The 24541-nt window shown below is 43.4% G+C and overlaps 1 protein-coding gene across 1 annotated transcript in view; it reads right to left on the bottom strand.

The window, feature by feature from the left end:
- The window catches only part of AFF4 (ALF transcription elongation factor 4), a 45198-nt gene that overhangs the window by 17000 nt on the left and 3657 nt on the right, over positions 1–24541 (bottom strand). Inside the window, exons 2-11 of the mRNA XM_054079848.1 lie at positions 13725–13851; positions 11626–12417; positions 10241–10285; positions 9220–9306; positions 3807–3843; positions 2892–2940; positions 2192–2212; positions 1578–1632; positions 572–609; positions 57–219 (exon numbers count right to left, since the gene is read on the bottom strand). Of these exons, the coding sequence (XP_053935823.1) occupies positions 57–219; positions 572–609; positions 1578–1632; positions 2192–2212; positions 2892–2940; positions 3807–3843; positions 9220–9306; positions 10241–10285; positions 11626–12417; positions 13725–13847 (1410 nt within the window). The 5' untranslated portion in view covers positions 13848–13851. The remainder of the gene's footprint in view (positions 1–56; positions 220–571; positions 610–1577; positions 1633–2191; positions 2213–2891; positions 2941–3806; positions 3844–9219; positions 9307–10240; positions 10286–11625; positions 12418–13724; positions 13852–24541) is intronic.

Here is a 24541-nt window from a genome sequence, read left to right as displayed (position 1 = left end):
AGTTCAGGATTAATGCCAGGCTGATGAAGACAGCCTAAAAGCACACGGAATCCTACCTCGGGGGACGCACTCTGTGATGGTTCATTAGCTTCACTATCACTGGAACTGCTCTCACTTTCAGAGTCCGATCCTGAACTGCTTTCAGATCCACTATGGCTGCTCGAGTCATCCCTTGAGTTGTCTGCTCCTTCACTGTTATGCTGTGAAGGTTCAGAATTACTGAAAACAAAAATGAGGAAAAATAAACAAACACCACTCATGGCACATCCTGGAAGTCCCTTCATTACAAAGGATGTAATATTTTAATTAACATCTACTAGAAAATTCCACATAACTCGGCACGGTTCACTGTGGAATGAAGAGCTGCCTTTGTCTCTCCCCCTTCCCAAACTGGTTGGTATAATTTGCAGGATATACGCTCTTTAATCCCCATTGAATTCCAATCACCTTTTGCTTTAACACAATACAAAAGACAAGCGTGAATTTTAGAAACAAGATCAAGCCAGGAGTGCTGACTGGGCTGAATATCACCCCTCTGCTTCCTCTGCCGCAATCCGCCAGGAATGCTTACCTTCCAGGCGTGCTCCTTGGCACCGTCTTATCACAGTCCTGCAATTACAAAAGAAAGGCATGAAGCTTCTAGAAGTTACTTTAGGATTGTATAGAGAATTAAGTTGCAAAACATCAATGTAGGGCCTTTAAATGTTTTATATTAGTTAGCCTGAGCAGCATCTTAGTTCCGTGTCTGTGTTTTCCTTATAAAGAAAGAAACAGAGTTATTTACTTCAAGTTTTCACCACAGATCGCTTATCTCAGCCCTGTACACTCTGACATCAGTTATAAGAGTTCCTGTTTCCACCACTAACTAACACCACGCTTCCATCTTTTTGAATCAGATGATTCCACATTTTACCAAGCTGTTCCCAAGCTGCCCGGACCACCAGGAGTTAACCAACTCAACGTACTAGCTCAAAGTTCTCCACATGAAGAAAAGCAGTAGAACTGGGAACCGTAAGAAATGGAAAGAGAGAGGAGCGCAGATTATTGCTGGGTAGCAGGGACTCCATGGGTATTTTTAATTTAGCCATAATGTCATTTTTGGTAGAGGCTGCACAAAGTTTATACTGAGAAAGCGGACAAAAGAAAATTTTTGCTAAGAACAAAGGTGCTGCTATATTTCCAACCACAGATACAGTATCCTTTATCATCATGAACATGGTCCTACGCTGCTAACACACAGTGACGTTCATACCATGTATTCTTTAAGTGGTGGGTCACTACATATTTTTTAAAATACACTGTTGCCGTTTTATCTTCAGAGAAAGCCCAATTAAAATCAGTAAAACAATGTTTTCTTGATAAAAGTATACCGTTTTCATGAAACAGATAATCTTCCCCAAGTTTACATTTAGGAATATCTGAGGTTTGTCTAAAAACATTCCATTTGATTTCTGTTTCTTAATTGTAAATCACCTCTTAAGCTGCTCCATTTGCTGCTGGAATATCAAACACCACTGAAGTACTGAATCGTGAAAGCATTCGCTATGTTTTCCACAACTCTGATTTAATGAACATACCTGCTCTCCATCGCTGTCTTCACTACTGCTAAGTTTTAAGTCATCCTTCAACATACTAAGTAAAAGAGAGAAAGTGAGACAAGTTTTTCCACTTATTTTAATTAACTTTCAAAGCATTCGTCTAGATTTCAACACGCTACTGTTTACACTACGAAGCAGGCTGCGGGGGTGACATCCACGAGATTCCTTTCTGATATTTAATCTTTAAGAATGGTGAGTTCAGGCAATCTTTTGAGAAGAATAAGGATTCTAAAGATTGACTCCTTAGTCCATTGTATTCAATTTAGAAAGGAAACGTAAGCTGATTTACTAACGAGGAGGAGCCAACGCGTACATTTGGCTTCTTACACACAACAGCCAAGAACAGTGTTCTACACGGCATGAAGAAAGCCAACACCAGTGGTTGTTTCCTGTCTCAAGGTAACAGCACAACTGTTCTAAGCCCTAAGTATGTTATTATTATTATTCAAAGCCATGATTATTTGTGTTAGTCATACACACACAGACGGCTTCACAATACTGACAATATGTGAACACACAAAAGCACAGAGCAGTGCATGGGGTCTTTGTGCTTATTAAAAAACACCTTTGATTACAAAAATAAAACAACTTACTCCGTCTGGTTTGACTCGCATCTGGAAAAAGAAAACGGCAAAGGATTAGTACTTCTGACTTTCACAGTACAGCTGTTCTACTAATGATCTGAAAAGAAACACCAGCCTCTAGGATCTGCCTCCGCAAATATTTTTCACTGCTATCCTTTCAAAAAAGATGCATTTATCTCCTTTAAGTTTTTTTGTTCAGACCACAATGACTTTTAAAAACATTATTATTTAAAACTCCATTGTCACAGGAAACTCATGTCACATGGTTGGACTCGATGATCCAATGGGTCCTTTCCAACCTTGTGATTCTGTGATTCTGTGAAACATCATCCCAGCTTTCTTTCTGTGCATCCCAGTTCAACTCCTGCTCAATGCTCCCTGGTGCTCTTAGACATTCTCACACCCCCCAGCTCTGGAATTACAAGGCCCAAACTCTTGCACACCCATCCTGACAACGGACTGGAAAAGAAGAGAAAGGGAGCACAAGGTATTTGTTACTCGCTCCACCGTGTGGTATTTGGTCTATTCTCCCAGAAACCAACTGCTTAAAGACGATCCCCCTTTTCCGCCAGCCAAAGAGAAGTATGCTAAGAAGGGTCTGTGCACGGACTGACACATTCTAGTAAAAGGAACAGCTATTCTCCAAATATCTTAAAACTAAGGCTATTGTTTGGATGTTTTCTCAGATGTTTTCTCAGAGGCCACTTACGATTTGGATTGATGGCCATTGGATGTTTTCGATGAAGGATTATATCGTTCTAGAAGAAAGAAGAGGAAATTGTACAATTGAAAACTCAGCCAGCTTTGAAGTTGCCACAAGTATACAGCCTGAGACAAGAACGGCTGAGTAGAAAGTAGGAGCCAGCTGACGTCAGGTACAGTCTCCCACAGGATGAAGAAGCAAGTGGATAAGAAACAGAATACCAAATACAGCAAATAACAGTCAAAACAATCCAGAAGATTATTTAAATCCCTGCTGTCTAAACCCATACATACTCATTTTGTTACTAACGGTGTGAAAAACTGATCTGTTTCTATCAAAATTAACCTATCGCCTTGTACATGCAGGATGGAGGATATAAAGTAGCCAGTCAAGCCCTGACGTGTTTGAGCATCTCCACTTGGCTTTTCAGCAGGATCTCTAGATCAAGATATAAAACTCAGAAACCCATTCTTACAACAGGAATACACGCAGATATAATCTGCTTTTCAGTCTGAGTTGCGTGCAATGGGAGTCCTTCCCTTTTCTTTAATTCTGGCAAATTGCACAGTTCAACAGAAACAAGTCCTGAGGCTGTTAAAAGTTTCCCAGAAAATTCAAATGAGATCTAAAATCCAGCCCTGTGTTTGGAGTGACCTTCCCTCTCCACTCACACACCTACAGATCAGTTGCTCCTATAACGTATGTTTACGTTTGGCATTATAGTATTAGAACTCAGCAGGAAATGCAAAAGAAAATCAAGCAGTTGTTTTATAGGTCAAAACTTGAGAAAGTACAGGAAATCTTAACTCGGGCTCCATCCTGTAACTAGTCTGGAAAATCTCGTTCTCTCAAAGCATGACGTACAAAGAATACCGAATCACAAAAACATGAGACACAGCACAGGAAGCGGAATGTACTTACTCTGTTCCCCAGTGCCAAAACTGGACTGTTGAGACTCCTAAGGGAATAAAAGATCACAAGTGTTTTTTCCACTGGGAATTTTAACACATCAAAAGCCACGTAATCAAGATATTCTTTCCACTTAAAGGATGGCACCTAAGCTCTAAAAAATGGGAAAAATCTAACACCAAAAGATAAGGAGTGATTGTTCCTCCAGGCCCCTGCTGCTCTCCCCACGCTCCTTGCTCCTCCACCTCAGCCCTCCCACTCGCTTGGCTGAGAGCAGGGCTGCACACGGTTGTACTGTGGGATAGCTGCAATCCAGCATCCCTGGGTAACCTCCATAAACCCCATCTTCACGTACATTTAGCAGAGAGGAACCATTCAGCACGTTTTCATATTCTCTATGCACAGAAAAGCTTTTTTGATAGCTTTCTATATTTTCATTCAACCTCTCCGTGTTTTCCTTTTTCAGACGCTCAGCATCGTGGTGGACAAGTAATGAGGATGGGAACAATCTGGCAACAAAACAACATCTTGGCTACAACACAATATCTCGGCTACAACGGAGCCCAAGAGATCAGGAAATTTAAAATCTGAGCAGCTCTGCAGCCTCTGGCCCAAACCCTTCCACGAGTCACTGACAAGTGCCACCAGGCAGAGTCGGCCAGCACGTCCTTCCTCCCTGCAAAGGCCAGAGCTTCATGTAATCAGACAATTCACTGTACAAAGCCAACAAACAATGATATGTAACTTCCTCTTAAAGATAATGGATCTGTTACCTATCAATCCAGCCTTGAAAGATGAAGCCTTGCAAATTTGAGCACTTGTGTGATCCTAACTATTTCTATTCCAGAAAACCTAATTCTGTCTCCTAAAACATAATAAGTTGCTTTAAAATACCCAATACCGCTTTAACAAACAAATATGCAGCTGCTGCCGAGTTACTGCAAACCTACTTCTAGGCTAGAGAGCCATTTCAAAATAGGACCTTCCTGACCTCATTTTAAAATGAGGACAAATGCTGGCCCCAGAAATGAAAACTGAAAATCTTTGACTCAACGCATGAAGTTACTCAAAAGCTTTACACAGCAAAGCACTCAGAGATTTCTAATTGCCCTTAACTTTTTATTTCAGAAGTGAAAGCAGCTGCAATAACACACTGAACAAGTGGGTTTTCAATAGGAAACTTTCCCTGTGAAGTGTTTCAACTGCCTCTAATCCCCACTAACCGAAAGCAAGGAAGGGACAGTAAAAGTAAAATTACCCTAGGTTTACAGTGCAAAGTGAAGATCAAATTGGAGAGAAGCCTCGTGACTTCAACAGAAAGCAACGGCTACACTTCCTTCAAAAGCAAACCTGCTGTCTGCCTCTCACAGAGGTACAAGGGGGCAGGCGTCGTTCCCAGATCACCTTTTCCCACTGTCAGCTTACACTAGATGACAAACTGTAAGTCAAAAAAGAAGTGAAGACCACAGTAATCAACCACCGCATCTGCGCTGGCTGAGCCCAAGGTGCAGAACCAGCACCCGTCCCAAGTCCTGCAGAAAGCACCTGCCTCATCATGGCCTTCAACTTCCCATCCGGAGGCACAGCGCAGCCTTTCAGTTCAGTGCATTTTAATGAGGTGCTATGTTTAAACGTGCAACTTTTTCCAACTCTCTTGCCACTTATTTTGGTTTTGAATACATATTTCTTTGAGAACCTCAGATTAAAACCAAAAAGCTGTACTTTCAACTCCAAAGTTATTTATAGCAGCATCTTCTCAAGGTCTCCTTCAGAAAGAAGGAGTTAAAAACAACTTAAAGGAAGGAAACACTTTTAACCAAAGTATAAGAGGCTGCCGAAGGTAGATAGTGAAGACACTTCGGCAGGAAACAAAATCATACTTGGATGCAAAAGCTGTGGAGAGAACACTTGCCAGTTGGACAAAGCAGCAGCCGGGTACCACATTCTCATTTGTAGGTCACCCGCTTGGCTGCAGTCCTGGCTGTGCTGAAAGGGACCCATTTCCATCAAATGTTCGAAATCTCAGGTCAGATCCCAGTTTTATTTCTCAGAAGAAAGTTCCTGTATTACAGTGGATCAAAGGCTCCGACTGCTGGCTTCCTCGGCAACTCCAGGGAGATTCCAAACAAATCTGGAGATAGAATTCACCCTTCAGAAATCCCAGGAGGTCACTGCACAGGGATCACAGAATGGTTCGGGTTGGAAGGGACCTCCAAGTCCATCCAGTTCCAATCCCCTGCCATGGGCACGGACACCTTCCACTGGATCCGGTTGCTCCAAGCCCCATCCAACCTGGCCTGGAACCCCTCCAGGGATGGGGCAGCCACCACTGCTCTGGGCAACCTGGGCCAGGGCCCCCCCACCCACACAGGAAAACATTTTTCCCAAAGAGACATCCCCTCTTTCAGCTTAAAACCCTTCCCCCTCATACTGTCCCTGCACTCCCTGATCCAGAGCCCCTCCACAGCTTTTCTGGAGCCTCTTTCAGCACTGGAAGCTGCTCTAAGGTCTTCCTGCAGCCTTCTCTTCTCCAGGCTGAACATCCCCAACTCTCTCAGCCTGTCCTCTTATGGGAGGTGCTCCAGGCCTCGGATCATCTCCGTGGCCTCCTCTGGACTCTCCTGAACAGATCCGTGTCCTTTCTGTGCTGAGGAAGGTACAAAAACTGCTAATGCTCCCACCTTGCTTTGGAACACAAAACTTCCACCCTCTAAGAAACAGTTGGGTTTTTTGATGCCTTACAAACATGCCCAAGCATTTGGAGTTTTTGACTTTGAGCCCATGGCTTAAAGAAAGTCACTCAGGATAGAATTACAGAGCGTTAGGTCACTGGATAACATTTTTCATCAAGGCTCAGGAATCTACATTTTTTTCATAGCAGCCATAAAACTTTCCCTGACCTACTTTCATGAAGTTTTATCTTCTGATTCAAAGACTTCCTGATAATTATTAGATATATTTATAGCAAACGTAGGGAGGCCCCAGTCAGGAGCCTGGGTCCCTTCAAGCTATTCGCTACCTACACACGGGGAAAATCATCTGATCCCAACAGTCGTACACATAACATTGACTGGTCCACCAAAGGGAGATTAATTTTATGTGTGCAGGCAAAACAGAACAACCTTCTGCACACAAGAGGAATACCGCGAAACACCACAGTATATTCCTTGTAAATAAATCAAGCAGGGTATTAAAGAGAATAAGCTTTCCTCCAACAGTACTGCTTGATTAAAGCAAACCACCGCTTTGTTTTGTTTTCTGAATTCCACTCTGGGTCCAGACTGCACAAGCCCATGGCTCGCTAACTCACCGGAATTCTGAGAAGTTCTTGCTGCCAAGAATGACAGAGGGAAGAAGGCAGAGGAAATTATAGGCTTTGGATGCAGAGACAGAAGTTGACAAAGTTCCACAGCTAAGATATGCAGCCACAAAATAAAAAAAGCTGGCAAAGAGTCAAAAGACTCAAAGTAGCCATAAATGGAATTTTTGCAAACCGGGTGAAGAAACGCAATCGAGGTCAATAGGTTCGAAGAGACACAACCCACCTTTTTTGCTAATACATCAATAAGACTGTGCAATCTTACGCAGTTTCTCGCTGCGTCAGAGACACACAGATCTCTGCACACCTCCTTTCTTCCCAAACTGAGGCAAACACCTGAGAAACTCAGAACCAAGCAGTTCTAGCAGCCCCACCAGGAAGTGTGCTCCGAAGTGTATGAAGGGAAAAGGCCTCTCAGAGGTTCAGGAATAAGTACCCAAAGCACTGGAATCAATACCCTTGTTGATGAGGAAATGTGTGGAATTGCTTGCTCTACTAAGGAATTACTTCCAAGTTCAGTCTTATATAACACAGAAAATAACCCCTGACTAAAGGTAATACAGGCAAGATTAATATTGATCTAAGTCATGATTTCAATGTTAAGAAAGTAGACAATAATATTGGTTTCTAGATACACCCTCAAAAGTAATGCTGAGAAGTGCAGAGCATGCTTTACATTTTCAGCTCACTGGAGAGGCAAGTGTGACCCAACGAGATAGGAACATGCAAGGCAGAGGGCGGTGACAGAACTGCCCACAGCTCTGGGGTCTCTGGCCAGCAGGAGAACCTGAGCTGTGGAACTTCAGAATGGACTGCAGAGTTCTGCGGACGTGCACTTACAAACGTGGGACGTGGTACCTTTGGCCAAAAGAAGGAGATGTCAAAGCATTCGCAGAAGACAATTAGGTTTAGACAGATTACTTTAGGATCTCAGGGATAAAATCTTCCTAAAACACTTCACTGTCCTATTTTGGGGAGCAATTTGGATCAAACAGGAAATGAACAGCAGCAATCTAGAAGAGCAGTCTGGCCAGAAGTGTAGTCTTCATTATTGCAAAAGTAACTTTTAAAAGACGAACACCACATTTTCTTTCCTCCGAAGCTATGCCAAATTAGCAAGGGAAAGTATCCTAATCCATTTCAGAGATACGGAGTCTGGAGAAAAATTACATCATGAAATTATCTCTTTTCCTGCTAATCAGCAGATACAGGAAACAAAAATGAATCCTTGAATGACTCAGCTATTGCAGGCTGAACTGTACTCGCTGAAGCTGCTACCCACAGCTATCTTCCCTGCCTACCACCAGCATCCAAGGTACCACAGAGCTGTATTTCAAGGCACACAATCAGCAGTGCCAGTTTGCCTCCAGTCCCTGCAGCTGGGGCTGCCAGATCCAGCCTCAGGGGAAGGAGCAGGCAGCTGAGAGCAAGAGAGCTCTGTTCTCAGAGGTGTCAGCTCAAGCAGGTCTCCTAGAAACACACCCCGCGCTGTCAACAGCAGTAAAGAGTGGCTGATTTCTCCTAGAATTAATACTTCAGTACACGGGAGGTTAGGAAGGGGATCATTTGGAACAAGTGATCTGAATTTCTTTAGGAAAACATCTGATTTTAAAACTTCACTTCTCTGTATTTGAAAATCTAAGATCTAACTGAACTTTTAAGAACTTCACAAGCATGAGGAAAATTCAGTTTATGCAGTTACATTTAAGTTCCTTTGCTTTTACCAGCCAGTCTCTGTTGCTTTGCGAGATGGAGGTAAAAACACCAAACAAAATGGTGCAAGGTGTTTCCCTAACCAGGAAAAAGGCTCAACAGCTTTCTCATGCTTCAGAAGTATCCTGAAGAAGGTCTGAATTCGTGAAACAACTATTAGAAAGGAAAGCTATATTACAGACATCTTTGCAGACTGCTGGGCGCGTAAACCAGAGGAAAATTGATGATGTTCCTTATAAGGCTACTGCTGACAAACGCTGCTGTGAAGCATGACAGAGATACACAGCACTTCAACGCAGAACTACACAGAATTGAATTTAAGAGTTCCAAATCCCTGATCTTTAATAGGAGTTACTCTTCCAACGGCATTCCGTATTTGACTACAGCACTGACCTTTGTTGGAAAAGGAAATTTTGACGGTTCAGTTTTGCATGGCGTGTGAATAGCAGTGAGCGGAGGAGGCCAGGAATGGGTCATCTCCTACAACCAGAACAAAAAAGAAAAGCTATTAACAAAATGAAAGTAGAGATTTCAAGTCACAGTCTTCGTTCCACTGGTTACCCTGTCTTCCAATTTTCAGTTCACTGTTCACACTTCATTAAGCTTTATATTCCAATCTTAATTTCCCAAATGTGTAACAAAGATTTTACACATAAACCTAACCCTCAAATTGTTACCCACGAGAACAGGTAGTCGAGACATAATAACAAGCAGAAAAGCATAAATCAATAAAACGGGTTGGCCTGAAAACAGTCGGAAGTCAGAAGTCTGATCATTTCAGACTGAGGAGCACACATAAGGATACAGGGGCGGAAACGAGAATCGCAGGAAATGGAAGCCTATAGAGTTTGAGGGAAAATCAAATGCCTGAAGCTGGAAAGATAGTGCCTGGCATTCTCTGAGAGCATCTCCAAGGACCATGGAGCCCTGGTGGTCAGAGCAAACAGTAAGCCATGGAAATGTTCAAGGGGAAGCTGCCAATTGTTTTGTGACAGTCAACATACAACCAGGGGATTGCATCAGGGACAAAAAGACCTGGGAAAATAACCCAGGTAGGAAAGAAGGGGAAGTTCTGCCATGAGGTAGCAAAACAATCACTATCATCTAAAAAGGTACCAGACTGTAAGGACTGCATTTTGATGGCAGAAATGGGTAATTCCGGTTAGGTTCTCTAGGTCTACAGAACAGGAATGCAGTGAGGAGAACCAGCAGATGATGGGCACTCCCAGCAGCTCCAGCACACAGCTTGCACACAGCTCCATTTCTAGTTCTCCCCAGTTCACCTGCGCAGCAGTGACTGCAGAGCCCTCCTGACTGCAGGCAAGTCAGTTCAAAAAGCACCGATCAGCCACAGAGTGCTGCCCACCTCCTCATCAACGTTTGTATTTTCAACACAGAAGTTACAGGAACTTACTTTTAGAATTTCATCCACGCAGCTCACATCCCCAGATGCTGACGCCTACAAATCAAAACTCAAGGTTAATGTCTCCTAAAGCAAATTTTCCTTAAAAGATCCCAGGGGCTAGAAACAGTTAAAAATAAACTTCAATCCTAATCATGATTCACAGGGACTCTGCATAGATAAAAACGGACTTGATAATCCTTTTCAGCAACGTCAATTTTCATATCAGGCAGATCCATATTTTTATGGCATGAGTCCCACCCAGTTAACAAAAAGGCAAATATACGAGATCTGTAAAACTGCCACAATAATGGCTTATTTTTCACTTGAGGGTTAAAGCAACGACAGGCAGTCATGGATATTAAAATCTCCTAGAGAGAGAGAGGAAAGAGAATCCGAGCTTTCAATCATTTCCTGGAAGGAGCCATAGGATAATATCTGAATTCCAAAGCCTGACAGTGAACGCAGAGTAATGACAAACTGCGTTCTGAAGTAAAAGACACTATAGCATGAATCTAGAAACAGCAATAATCATGAAGCTATGACTCTTCTGCACCCCTGATGGCAACAAGCAGCAAGAAGATTCTCCGTATCAGCATTAACATGTCAAATCTTCACAAATAAGACAATAACTGATTTTCAGATTTTCTTACCCGAGTACCTTATTTTGCTGTTTGCTGAAAACTCAAGACCAAACGGTCTTCTCCAGCTACCACAACTCAAGCAGTTAAATAGGAGATGCAACGACATTTTATTACAAGGCACTCTCCTTGTAAGGGAGCTGCAAAGTCTGTGTCCTAACGATTCTGGATTTACCAAACTACTGAAAGCTGTTAATCCAACAGTATTTTGTACTCAGCACACTTGACACAGGATCCGAACTCTGTGGAATTTGGTGTACTTCAGGATTAGCTCATTTTCCCTAGGTGAAGGTATAATAATTACATCTAGTAATTGCTACGTACTTCAAAAGAGAATCTGACCTATGCAGATAACATCACCAGCCCAAGCCAACGCGGCTCCCAGAAATGACTATATATGTATGCAGCTTGTCAAAATATTTGTGAAGATCCTCCTATTCTCTAACTTCTGACCACAGAAATCCTCTATGAGAATTAGCGCCTCAGGGTTCAGCTAGCCCTTCTGAATGTCTCCCACCGCCCTTCTCAGTATCTACATGGAAGAAGCAGAAGGAAAAAATAAATTACTTTTGCACGTTCCCCAGGTAAAATGCAAGTCTTCACTGCATAAGTTTAAGGTGCTTTGCGTAACAAAAAAACCCTTGTGTTTACTGAAAAACAAATTTTAGTTACGTAGACGGAGATTTTAAAGAAGCTGGAAAATCCCAGCCCAACAGGACTTGCGTTTAAGAAGCCAGGAATCAGACAGCAACTTACATCTAGTGGTTGAGAAGGTATTTTCAGCTTGGTTAGATGTGCTTTGCTGCTGGGCTTCAGCTCGTTCACACTGCTGCTGTGAGTCTGACTACTGTAGTGTTCTGAGGGTAACTTTGGTTCCATGGACTCCTGTCCATCCATTGGCCTGACGTACGCAGTGGGTTTCTGTAACATTGAACTGGACTTGGACATTAGTGAAGGTGGAAAAGTCTGATTAGAGTGTTGTCCACTTGAAAAGGAGGGTACGCGTGAGGGAGAGTCCCAGTTGGCATCAGGATCCCGGGGAGATTTTGAACGTTGATGTTCTTTGCTGTGGTGATCATTTCCGTGAGATCTCGAATGGCTGGAGCTCAACGAAGAAACAGCAGATGGTTTTCCAGGGCTGGAAGAACGGGGTTTGGAGTGTTCAGACCCATGCTGGCTTTTTTTGCGGCTGCTGCTGCTACTGTATGAGTCACGGTCATGCCTCTGGCCACTACTGCTAGTGTTATTGCCACCACCACGCGGACCGCCATGTCCACTCTGTAGTCCCGAGGACCGTTTCTGAGATTGCGAGGAAGTGCTAGGGGCTGGTCCTACAGGAGTCCATTTGCTGCCCTGATGTGAGCCCGGATTATGTCTCTGATCACCAAAGAAACTTTGGTTTGCTTTTTCATCTGGCGTTGACGGTACGGTTGGTTCAGGAATTCCAACAAGCTTCTGTAGCGATCTTTCTCCTATAAGATCCGTCATTTCATCATAATTACCAAGCATGCTCTGAATACGACTGGACAACTTGTCTTCTTTGCTGGTCTGTGAAAGGAATTATAAAAAACAATGCTTTAAAAATCACAACTTCACCTCCAGTTACTCAACTTGACAACTACTGCAACCAATCTCAATTCAAAGCCTAAGATTGTGGCTAGCCTTCATGTCTTTTTTGCCAATGTTTCCAATTCCCAACTTTAATTCTTAAAGCAGCAATTTAACCCCCTAAAGCATCAGAAAAAGATGTATTTCAGCAGCAGGAACAGTTGAAACAGCAGTGATCAGTGCTTCAAATAATGCACTGGTGAGCTGGATGCGAGTCAAAAATCACAGATGTCTGCTATGACCTTAAACATCACTTCTCTCATAGAGAATGTATTAGTCCTAAAAAGTTTTAATCAGCAGTAAAACAAAATCAGCTTAACCTTACCACTGTATGTAATCTTTAACTGGTATTTATACCAGCATAATTCTGGTTGTCAATAAGGTTATATATAAGAAAGGGTTCATTCTTAGATAAGTAGTTTGGTTTCAGTCAGGTATCGCTACCCTTGCATCCCAACCAGCTTTAGTTAATGTCATACAGGAGGGATTTGGTTATCAAGCACAGTAAAGCACTAGGGGGACAGGAAGGAAGAAGTCAAACCATCTCAACTTTCCTCCTGCAGGAAGACAGTTTTCAGCCACAATGTCTCATTTCTGGCAAACCAGCTGAAATTGTGATAAGGGAACAGGTTTGCTTTCAAAGTGAGTTTGAGCTACATAATGAACATCATTTAAGATAGCTCTCCCAGAACTAGGGTGTTTTCCCCATTTCTGTCCAGCAAATCAAACCCAGAAGGAAACCTAGCACAGGTTTAAAGCCACGTGAGATCACAAACACGGGTAACTCCTTCAAAACAAACTAAAAAATCAGATACAAATAACTGACACTCTAGTTAAAGCTGACAATTCAGACTTCAGCACTTAAATGTTCTCTTTCTGAAGTTACCCATGTCTGGATTACATTGACTGAAGGTTAAAATGTTTAGCAATAGGCTAAAGCACACACAAAAAAAACCAATTTGGCGTGACACAATAGATAGTTTAATTGTTTTGAGTCACTGTAGCAAAAGCAGAAGAAAGCAAAGAAGTTTGATAGCTTCATCCCCTCACTCCTGCCAGCAGCCCCTCCTGCACCAGCACTAGAAATCCACCAGCAGGGCTGGTTCCTAACTGTGCATCCTTATTTTCAAGCCCTGCTTAAATACTTGGTTGACATAAGTGATGTGCATCTAAAAAGAATGCAGATATAAAATACAAATTTGCATCCGACTATAAAAAGGGCATTTGTAAGAAGTGCAAGAACTCACAACTTTGTACGGTTCCGCAAAGAGAGGCGAGTTTGGTGGAAAGGCTTCGTCACCCTGTGGAATTTCTTGATTTCGCCTTTCCCTTTCTTTCATACGCAGCACATTCCGGTCTTCACGATTCATGTTGCTACGAACAAAAACATCAGTCTCTGATCACAGAAGGCAAGAAGGGACACACACACACATGCCAGCCCCCGTACCTGTGCTGCCGAAGGAATGGTTGCAGTCAAGAACCCCACATGACTCTTAACTCCTCAAACTGAAAAGACGTCTGTCCGGTTTAAGACACCTCACACCTACAGAGCCATTAGCCACAACCTACAGCTGGCTCCAAGCAGAGAAAGTATATCCAGTAACGAAAAATGACAAAAAGCCACAAAGTCCTCAGGCAAGCAACTATTTTAAACCATCTCACCTGGTTGAATCATGTCGCTGTTTCAACCCACGCTGTATATCTCCCATTCACGTCTAAAACACTTTTTTCCCCTCTACATCCCCCAAACGTTTCGCACTTTTATCCCCCCCACTCGTTCCATATCTGACTTGTGCCGTCGGTCTGGTTTTATTTTTTGCTGCTGACATGCCTTTATTGGCACCCATTCTCCCACATATTCCAACCTCGAGCTTTGATGCATTTCCAGGTCTCGCTTCCTCCCCAACTCCCAAAAGACATTTCAGCCCAACGCAGTAATTTCAGTGGACCTCTCGCAATACTGCACCTCCTGCCTTAACCACACAGTGCTCTACTGAAAAAAACGCAGGTTAAAGCCAGCCCATCTCCCCTCTTACATGTTTCCCTTTGCAGTTTGGTCTTGCTGCTTAACAGAAATACATCTAATTGCTGCAACACACACAAAAGTTGTACAAGACTCCCTTTGAGGTCGATGAGCAGGGGGACTTTAAGGAGCAAACAAGCTACAATGATAAATAAGGTGGTACAAATTCTTTTAACATGTGCTGTTCTTCATATCAAGAGCTTTATAACTGTGCCTTACTAAGCCACAAAAAGTATGCCAGGGGCTTGCAGGAAAGAAACAGATGTTCCATCACATAATTTGCAGTTCAAAATTAAAACGTTGTCAGCTTAGAAAAATCATTATTTCACGTTTTCAGGCAGCTGCTTGATTATTAAAAAAATAATACACTTGGTGCAGTGTTACTTTGAAAGCCCTGCAGCACCAGCACTGTGCCCGTCGGAACAAGGCAACTTCAACCCAACACTCAGGTTTTAAAAATATTTGTCTTTATGCCTTTGCAAGAATTTTAGTCCCTTTCTTTAAGTACTTACTCATTTAGCTCTGTTTTGCCCGCTACTCCAAAAAGAGCAAAATGTAAGAGGATGCCAACATCAGAACAAACCCACAGCATAAGTTTAAATCTTTGATGCTTTTAAGGCAATGGGTTTGCTGTATTCCCCTGCCTTGTGAACAAGGTAAAGCATTCGCTCCAACAATCATCATCTTGGACTTTACAACTCATGGTACGGAACCGCTCCTGCTGCAGCCTTCTCCGCGTCCCACCTCCCATCCCGCAGCGCTGGGCACAGGACAGATCCCAGCTACGGGACTTCGGGACCGCACTTGCAGTTTAAAAACAAACCCAACACAATCACATTGCTGATGTTTTACTGGCAATACTGAGAAAAGGAAGAGGACTTCGACCAGTCTCTGGATGCCAACGCAGGACTCGCAGCCTGCCGTTCTCACCCCTCTGGAACTACATCAGGCACTCAAGAGCCTGTCCTCGCACAGGCTCCCCAGCACCAGCATCACTCCCTCGTCCCACATACCATAGGGCAAACCCATCAAAGGGCAAGGGCAGCCCCTAGAGCTCTCCTTGTGCAGCCATCGGAAAGTGATCCAAACCCACTGCTTTTCAACCAGGCATCCATGGATCTTCAAAGCATGTTTACAACACCTTGACTTCCTCTGAGGCATCCTCAGTTAACTCAAGGGCTTTTTTCTATCTGAATCTGTTTCATAAGCAAGAGAAATCAAACAGTTCCTTTATCCAGTGCTGGTTTAATGGGCTGCGATGAAACACAAATTTTGTTTGACAACATTTGGTCATGAACGATAAAGAGTCTTCAGAGAGTGCCCACAATATCAAGGGCTCCGTGCAGGGCACACCCAGTGCACACAAATTATCAGTTTTAAAAAGCAAGTGAAAAAACGACCTGGAAATGCTGTTTGTAATAAGGAATGATAAGTTTTCAGAAGGCATTTAAAAATACCAGAAACTGCCTTAGTGCTGCATCCAGCTCCTTTCCAAGGATACTAGTGACTTAACTCAGATACTTTGCTTGTACCCTGCACAGCAAGGAGAGTCCAAGCAGTGGCCCTCCCTGCTTCTTCCAGCTCACATGTCAAGCACAGCATCGCTACTAATCTTGTCAGTAAAAGCAGGTATAATCCTCAAATGCTACTGCCAGCTTTTAATACAAATGCACTCGTGTAAGAGCTGTTAAAAAGGGAAGAAATTAAAAACAGCTGCCACACAACAATAAAATTAACAGAAGCCACCTACCCACAAACCGGGATGCGCTCTAGTGTCACCAAGAACTATTAAATAGTGATCACAGAAAAGCCAGTGTGCATTCGTGACTCTGAGCTTTGTGTTACAGTAAAGATAAACAAAACGCTAAAAAAAATTTTAAATATAAAACATTTCCTACTGAACTGATCAGTTTTGCCCAAAATATTACCAAGTGGGCTTCTCCAGGGTGAGTGTAAAGGATAAGCATTGGAAATAAACCAGCACTACAATCAAAGTTATCTTCATGAAGTTTTGTAACACTGAAATAAGGAACAAAACTAAGAACAAGAGTTTACAAAGAATTAAAATACTATTCCTATGTGCCAGGAAAAAAAGACACTCATGAAAAGGACCAAGTACTCTGTTTTATTTCTCTTCCTCACACCTTTTGCCATACCAGCTCTGGCTGATGCCGCGGGGGATCCTGTGCCCAGGGAGGGTTTTTAACTGCAAACAGGGTCTGCCAATCCAGGCCCAGGCTGATTACAGCAGCAGTACTCGGATACCGTAACTCAGTAGCGATCACCCACTGTCTGGCACGCTCACACAGTCAGATTATAAACGTGGACATAAGAAAGCTTGAGCCATTGTCTCACGTAGCTGTTGTGATGGGAAGGAACTCCTACACAGCTCCATCTCTAGAGAGCGAACCCCCTTCCACGGGCTCATCACAAGGGCTGAGCTATTGGAAACACCACACAAAATTGCACTGGCAATACAATACAAGTAAGACCAGTCAGTCACCATTAATATAAACAGAAATGTTTCTGTGTCTATAATACAAATGTTTGTATCCCACCCTTCCCATCAGGGATTCCTTCTGCACACTCAGCAGGAGACGATAAAGCACCGTGACAGCAGGATGTGAACGCCTCTGTGTGCACTTCGAGGGTGGGAGAGCTCCAAGTAATAAATAAATAAAAAACTGAAGTTGGTCGAGGTCAGGTTAACGTTTGATGAGCGCTACCAGGGAGGGCAGAGCTAGCGGCCTGCTGTAGGCACTTCTCCTGGCACACCGCAGAAATCCCCAAGAGAGCCCTACACGCTTGGGCTTGCTGCTTCTCAGGCAAACGCACACAAATCCCTCACCACCAAGACCAGCGAGAAATTTCACAGCACTTTTTGAAGAGCAGGTTGTTAATTCTAGTGTCTCAGTCAAGTGACGATGCAAGTAATAACATCCTGCTCTTTAGTTTTATCTGCCAGGTCCCCCTTTCATCCCCCAAAGCTGTATCAGGTCACCCAAGCACCAGCCAGGCAACACCTTCCATGGGAGGAGCCACTCCACCGCAATGATGAGTGGGAGAATCAGTGACTGTTTGTCACTCACAGTAACAACCGAAAAAGGACTGGGGATCCTTCAGCGCCACAGAGGCAAGGACTGAGGTAAAGTGAACACCCAGCACCTGGATTTTAGAAGCCAAGTTAAGGAGGAAGCTGCTAACTTCAGCAGCTGTAGCACAGCTCATTTAAAACCAAATTTTAAGTCGATTTCTGAAACATGCTACTAACATAGCTTAAAATCATTTACATCCAGGAAGAATTTGCAAGAAGGCTTTGATGTAATTTACTCCAGGGATCTTAAAAGATCCAAACCCACCCATTCTTTGGAATGTCATATTTTTGTGTGCAAGTATTATGAGGTCGTGAAAATGACTGGTTCCCCCTCCCATGATGAAGCTTACACAAACACAGTTCTCAGCTCATTTTCTTTGTAGAGAGTAGAGTTGCTCACAGGACATCAGATTCAGACCCTTCTTTTTCCTCTCTTCATAAACAACGGAGAAACAGGAAAGCCTAGAAAGTGTCAGCACAATCCCCTGCTCTCTGCTCCTCTCTCAGTGGACACAAGCAGCAGAGGAAGGTTCACTCCTCCATCTGCTGTCCCTCTACAACAAAGCAGCTGCAGGGCAGACAGCACAGATCCACAGAAGCAGGACCCAGCGTCAGAAGCTCTCAAAGGAACAGACTATTTCTGAGGTGGAATGAATACTGTGATACAACAAAGCCACAGCTTACCAAAACTGTCATTTTCTGCACCTACCACAACGCCAAGTCAGGACGCCGAGTCGGATAAGGCAGATGAGTCTCAACACACTCTGGTTATCAATAACAGAGCTCACGTCAAAAGAGGGAAGGAAAAGCTCCTCTCTGCTGTTCAGCACAGCAGAATTGCCCTCCCAAGTTTTTGCATTTCTATTTGCTTCATCTTGCAATGCCAAAAATACCTTCAGGGATCCAAGGCTTTCTTAACCAAGGCAGTGATATTCTCTTTAACATCATCTGAAGGCCAAGTCCTGACATCCTACAGTTCCGAAGATAACAAAACCAAAAGCTCTATGGCACAGACTGAACTCAGAGCTTTGCCGTCCGCTGGGAACACAAGTTTGTTTCTCACGCAACTCTCACCTCAGCGAACTTCAGCCTGGTTCAATTTCGCACTCACATACCATTCTCCTCACCCTTTCAATTCTCCAGCGCTTGCAGATTTTATAATTTGCCTGGTGCAAAGACGGAGCATCACGAACACCACATTTTACTTGCACTCTTTTCATGCCCACACAGGCAAACCCCAGCACATCCGAACACTGCTCCCCAGCAATATTCTGCAGTTTAGTTGGGCAGAAACTTAATAACCAAATTCCTGTGTCTACATGTTCTTCTGTTTAAACCTAGAAGCCAAGACAATTGGTGTTTAAATTTTATTAAGCAATAGTTATTCAGACATCCAACATTAATCTGTCAATTATAGATATGACTTCCTCAAATTAATGTACTTTCATAAAAGATGTCATTACATCTGACTGTTACAAACTCCCTGCCATGAGGATTAAGAAAGGATTCACCTCGCAGACATTCTCTGATAAACGTGCTCTGTACAAGATGTGAAACAGCACGTGATGGTTTTATGAGGCGCCACCCAAACTAAGACTGAAAAGGCAAAAGGAAAGAACCACATCATTTCAGAGCTCCCATCTTAATAGAAGCACAAAAAAAAGGCAAGGACAGAAGTAGCTCATTGCATACTTCGCCCGGGTTTAACTGCCATTTCCTCCGTCCCTACTGAAAGATCATCTCTGCCCCTTCTCAGAAGACACTTATCTTGGACTTCCTATCGTAACCAGGGTTCAAGTGTTCTGCCGCACAACAACTAAAATGAACACCAGGGTCTGAGATAATAAATCTGCCACTGTGTAAACCACTTTGGTCTTCTGTAACTGCTCGCAGTAGTAAGGTCCACATGACAACGCTGTGTAAATACCGATAGCATCTATGCCTCTTCCCCTCGCTCTTCCAAGCACAGCTTTTTCTAAACACAGCTTTTATTGGACGCATTGGACACAAGCACTGGTAATAAAATATCTGGGGGTATTAATACATCCTGTGCCCAGCTCTCCTTGGTACACAAAAGGCAATTTCTACAATTCATGATGGCAGGGTGGGGTAGTTCCAAGCCCCCAGTTCAGGGCAGATGCCCAGTGCAGCTCCCATCCTGTGTCACACTCCTGCCCTGCACCACCCTCACGGCCATGCTGAGAGCGTCATTTATTGGGGTTGGCCAAGCTCAGCTAGGGAAATCCATGCAGGTCCAAAATATGTGGTCTGGGGACAGGGTTATTAGTCAACACAGGTAAGTTTGAATGCTCCACGGCCCCCAAACCAGTCATATCAGCATCAGAGAGCAAGAATAAGCAATCTGTTTAAAACATAACAGCAAAAAATCCTACCTAACAAACAAAAACCCCTAATATCCACAAAAGTCTCATTGAATTACTGCTGTGATTTTGTATCGCAGCACCATAGGCGGACTCTGTCTGCAGCAGCTGACAAGCAGCGTGGCTATGACGGATGAAACAAAAGCAGAGGGATGCTGGAGGCATGTCGGCAGCCCTGCCAGTGCTAAGGAGCTTCACCATTTTGTGATTGAATTTCACCGTTGTGTGATTTAACTCTGTTCAGAAACACAAGAAAGCACCTTTTCCCCGCTAATGACATTAAACTCGTTCCCCGCCTCCAAAATTGCTACAGCTTATCTCACTTAACCAAAAGTCACACCGCTCACAGGTCTATAAGATCAAGCACCAAAAAGACATCAAGCCACCACCAAGACACCCTGGGGAGAACACACCTCGCGCTGCTGCCTGCTCTCAGGGATCCCGTGTGCCAGGCAGGACAGCCAGGAATCAACTGGTGCCTTCATGGCTGTCCGCACAGAGCACCAGCATCGCTCGCCCACAGCCTGCTGTCATCCAGGGACCATGCCATTACACCAGAAGTGCAATAATGATAAACAGTAACAATTACGGAGTATCTTTCCCAGAAGATATGTAAACATTTTACCCAAACGAAAAAACTTATCTCCTGTGTTTGATAAACAAGGAAAGGCGTTGTGCCAGCAGGTTTGGAACCGCTGTCCCTAAGATATCTTTAGCTCTAAGCTAGAAGACTTGACAGCCACGCAACTGTGAAACACAGAATCACAGCAACATACATAATTTAAGGTCAGTGACTCAATTAATCTTGCCACCAGAGAAAGAAGTTAGGCTTTTTGTCGTATGAAGTTAAAGAAAACCACAAGCGACCTTGCAAAAGTCCTGCCAAAATTCAGTTGAATTTCAAAACACCCCCATGCAAGAGGCAAGCGCAGCTCACAGAGTGTTGGCGCGTCCGTTTGTTACAAAGCTTCAACCTGATAACCCCTCTGTTAACATACAAAACCACTTTCAACTGCTACAGAAATTACACAGCAAGAAATGCTTCTCATTGCTAAAGCTCCCAGACACAGTGGACAAACCAGATGCAGCCAAACGGCTCTCCTGCCTCTCCAGGCACCTGGCCCGGCCGGCAGCTCCTCGCTCTCAGTGAATTCACTGAATTCTACCAAGCACAAGCGAAGAATCATTTTCTTAAGGGATGATTCACTATTTACTTACACATAGTAGTTTTTAAAAAAATATTAAGCTGCATAGTGGATTAAAACGAGTTGGATAAATACAAAGTACACTCCTGCTAGCAGAAAATCACCCCATTACAGCAGCCAATGAGATCCACATTTTTTTACTGCTCTTAAATTGAGAAGATTAAACCACACCCATTTCTGACCATCTTCAGCTTTCAAGTCTGTCAATACATCAGGACTGAACGTATTTTAACATTCCTTGGAGCAAGTCCATGCTGGAATTCGCTGTGAAGAGCAAAGAGCAGTGCCAAGCAGCGCAGCCGGTCCCCGGCAGCCCCGCTGCCCCCCTCTCCCTGCCCACACACCCCACTGCTTCCCTGCATCCCAGCGCAAACAGCAACTGGATTTGCAAAAAAACCCTCCAAACAAACAAAAACTCAACATGATCTATTTGGGCCAGTAAAGTACGTAAAGAGGACACCGTGCAAACACCAGTTCAACATAATCTTGCTTCCTATGGCCATAAAAGTGCAACTTTTTCCTTAAAAAAGGGAACACGGAAGAAAAATAATTAATTTTTTAGGAGGTTGTTAGCGATTAACACATTTAAGCAGAATATCTGCTAAAACTCTCTCCTAGTAAAACATATTTATCACAATTATCAGCTAAGAACATGTCACAGTACAAACTTCTTTCTTGTGTTTTTTCCTCATTAAATATAATTGGCTCAGACACTTTGGTAGAAGAAATCATTGCTCCAGGAAAAACCCTTCCACCCTCTGCCTTTTAAAGACTCTCTGCTCCATAGTTTTCACCGCATCGGATCAACATTTTAAGATTATGCTAATTTACCCTATCAGCATCCTCAGGACAAAATAAAACACGGTGGTTCCAGAACTTCACAACCAGCAGGTGCTGTGGCCGTACTGCTCTCCGCCTGCAGCCAGCGCGGACCGCTGGAGCCATGGACCAGCACGAGTCATTGTCATACAAACTGCATGCCAACTGGACGGCCCAGTGCTCAATCTCGGAGAGAAAAGACCCCCACCAGCCCCCAACCCCAATACACTAAACCCTACCCAGAAAACACAACCCAAACTATCAGTGTGCTCTTTCCATACAGGATCACTCAGCGCACTAACAAAATGACACAAGATCGGAAAAATATCAGTTTACTTTATCTCATCTTGGCCAATCTTTACGCTTCAAGGCCCCAGAAGTTACAAGAATAAAATAATATCAAGGCATCCTCATAAAATCAAGTGTTTTTCAATCACAGTAACTTCCATTACTTTCCTGTTCCTATTTATGCCAGAACACAGCACAACTTGCCAAATTCACTTTTCGAAGTGTCCCTCCACCGAGCCCTTTAACCTTCTTCTCCATGTTCAGCTTTTCTGAAACCTTCCTCCCCATGGCTCAGTTTTTCAAACCTGGACTCTGACCAAGCAATTTTTTAATTATTGTTAAATAAGGCAATGCTTATGCTAACGGTATTGGAACCTGGAAAATGAGGCTGGCATCTTTCCCATTTCTTTTTTCCAGAAACTCTAGTTACTTCTCTGCCCACAAAACACGTAAAAGGACACAAAAATTAAATGCCCATTTTGTTGTGGCTTTTTTTGGTCTGATTTTACCCTCCCCAATAGGAAAAAACATTCTTTTAGCTGCTCTGTGGCCAAACTATACAAAAAGAATGGTGGAATCCTACCTCCTCATCCTACTTGCTTTAATGATTTGCGCATATCAAAGCCTAATTAAAACCATTTAAGTACTTCCATCACTGAAAGGTCTTTAATGTCTTTGGAAATTGAATTCAACACAGTAACTACCAAAAAAAAAAAAAAAGTTGTTAAAGGGGCACAACTAGGATCAGCTTTTACACTAATGTTAGCGCAGATGGCAACACATGCAGAAGCACACAGTTAGTAGCTTGAAGCAAAACAGAGGAGATTGAGATGAGATGTCAGGAAGAAATGTTTTCCTGTGAGGGTGGGGAGGCCCTGGCCCAGGTTGCCCAGGGAAGTGGTGGCTGCCCCATCCCTGGAGGTATTCAAGGCCAGGTTGGACGGGGCTTGGAGCAACCGGATGCCGTGGGAGGTGTCCCTGCCCATGTCTGGCAGTGGAACTGGATGGGCTTTGAGGTCCTTCCAACCCAAACCATTACATGATTCCATGAAAAAATACTGTAGACAAAAAATATAACTATTAAATATTCATTTAAAAACAGGCACTTGCAACAGGATCACACTAACACTAAGGAAAGCATATCTTAAGTTTCTGACCGTGCTACACAGACCAAGAAGAAAAAAGCACCAACCGTTGCTGCCTGCTAGGGTAAATAAAGCTATCACAACTCGCTTCCAGATTTTCTGATGCCGGAGGACGGGTTACACTAACATTGCCTTATAAGGCTCCAGGGTGGTTGCACATTGATCTGTGAGTACGTGTCTGTCCATGGGTAGGTGCCTGCTACCTCGGCATCGACACTCCACAAGTAGCTGGACGAGCAACAAAACATCTGCTCTGCTCTGCTCTCCTCACATTTCTCTTGCTCCCATGTTTGAAACACACTTTCATTTCTCACATCACTGCTGATTACAGGTTGCAATTCAGCTACTGAAGTAAAGATCCATGTGTACTCGTGCACCCCAACAGAAAAGTCAGAGAGACTGCTCAACGGTGTGAAATTCCAGCAGGAACCAAACAGTGGGGAAAGGATCCAACATTGAGCAACCACAGTGCTAACACTGAAGACAACCACACCATTATTCTAGCCCGTTGTCTCCTCTGTTCTTTATGTCTCCAATGTAGTAGTGGGAATACACAGCAAGAAACTGCGCTGAGGTTGCAGGAGTAAACCTATCCATGGGGAAAGATTTGGGACAATAAAAAAGAGTCTGTCATGGAAAACACGATCATTACAGGTTTACAATATCAGTAAAAGTGCATGGAAAGTAACTCACTCGGGTAAATTATCAATAAATGTTACGACAGGAATAAAATCTAAGATGAACTGTAATAAAGAGAGATCAATAAAGGGGGTTGTGAGCTGCCTAGGGAGGTACTGCTGGGACTGGGTACCACAGCTCAATAGAGAGAAGTGCAAGAAAACTTTTCTTAATGAGCTGTTAACAGAAAAAAAAATAGTTCAAGACTTCAGGGCAAGATTTTCTCTTATTCAGTGTTCGTACAGGACCCAGCACAAGGAGAGGGTTTTTCTTTTTTCCTCTCGGTACCTGGTGCTGTTGCCAGTTAATAACCCAGGTTTCACATTCATCAGCAAGAGTTAGCGAATCAAGTAAGAACAAGAGCCATGACACCTTCAAGAATTAGAAGCTAAAGTACTTGGGGAGAAAATATAGTTCACTATATTAAGGAA

This window comes from Cuculus canorus, chromosome 14 (assembly GCF_017976375.1).
Source record: "Cuculus canorus isolate bCucCan1 chromosome 14, bCucCan1.pri, whole genome shotgun sequence".
In the NCBI taxonomy this organism is placed as follows: Eukaryota; Metazoa; Chordata; class Aves; order Cuculiformes; family Cuculidae; genus Cuculus; species Cuculus canorus.
Note: the sequence above shows the minus strand (reverse complement) of the source record. Positions and strands in the feature narration are given on the sequence as shown.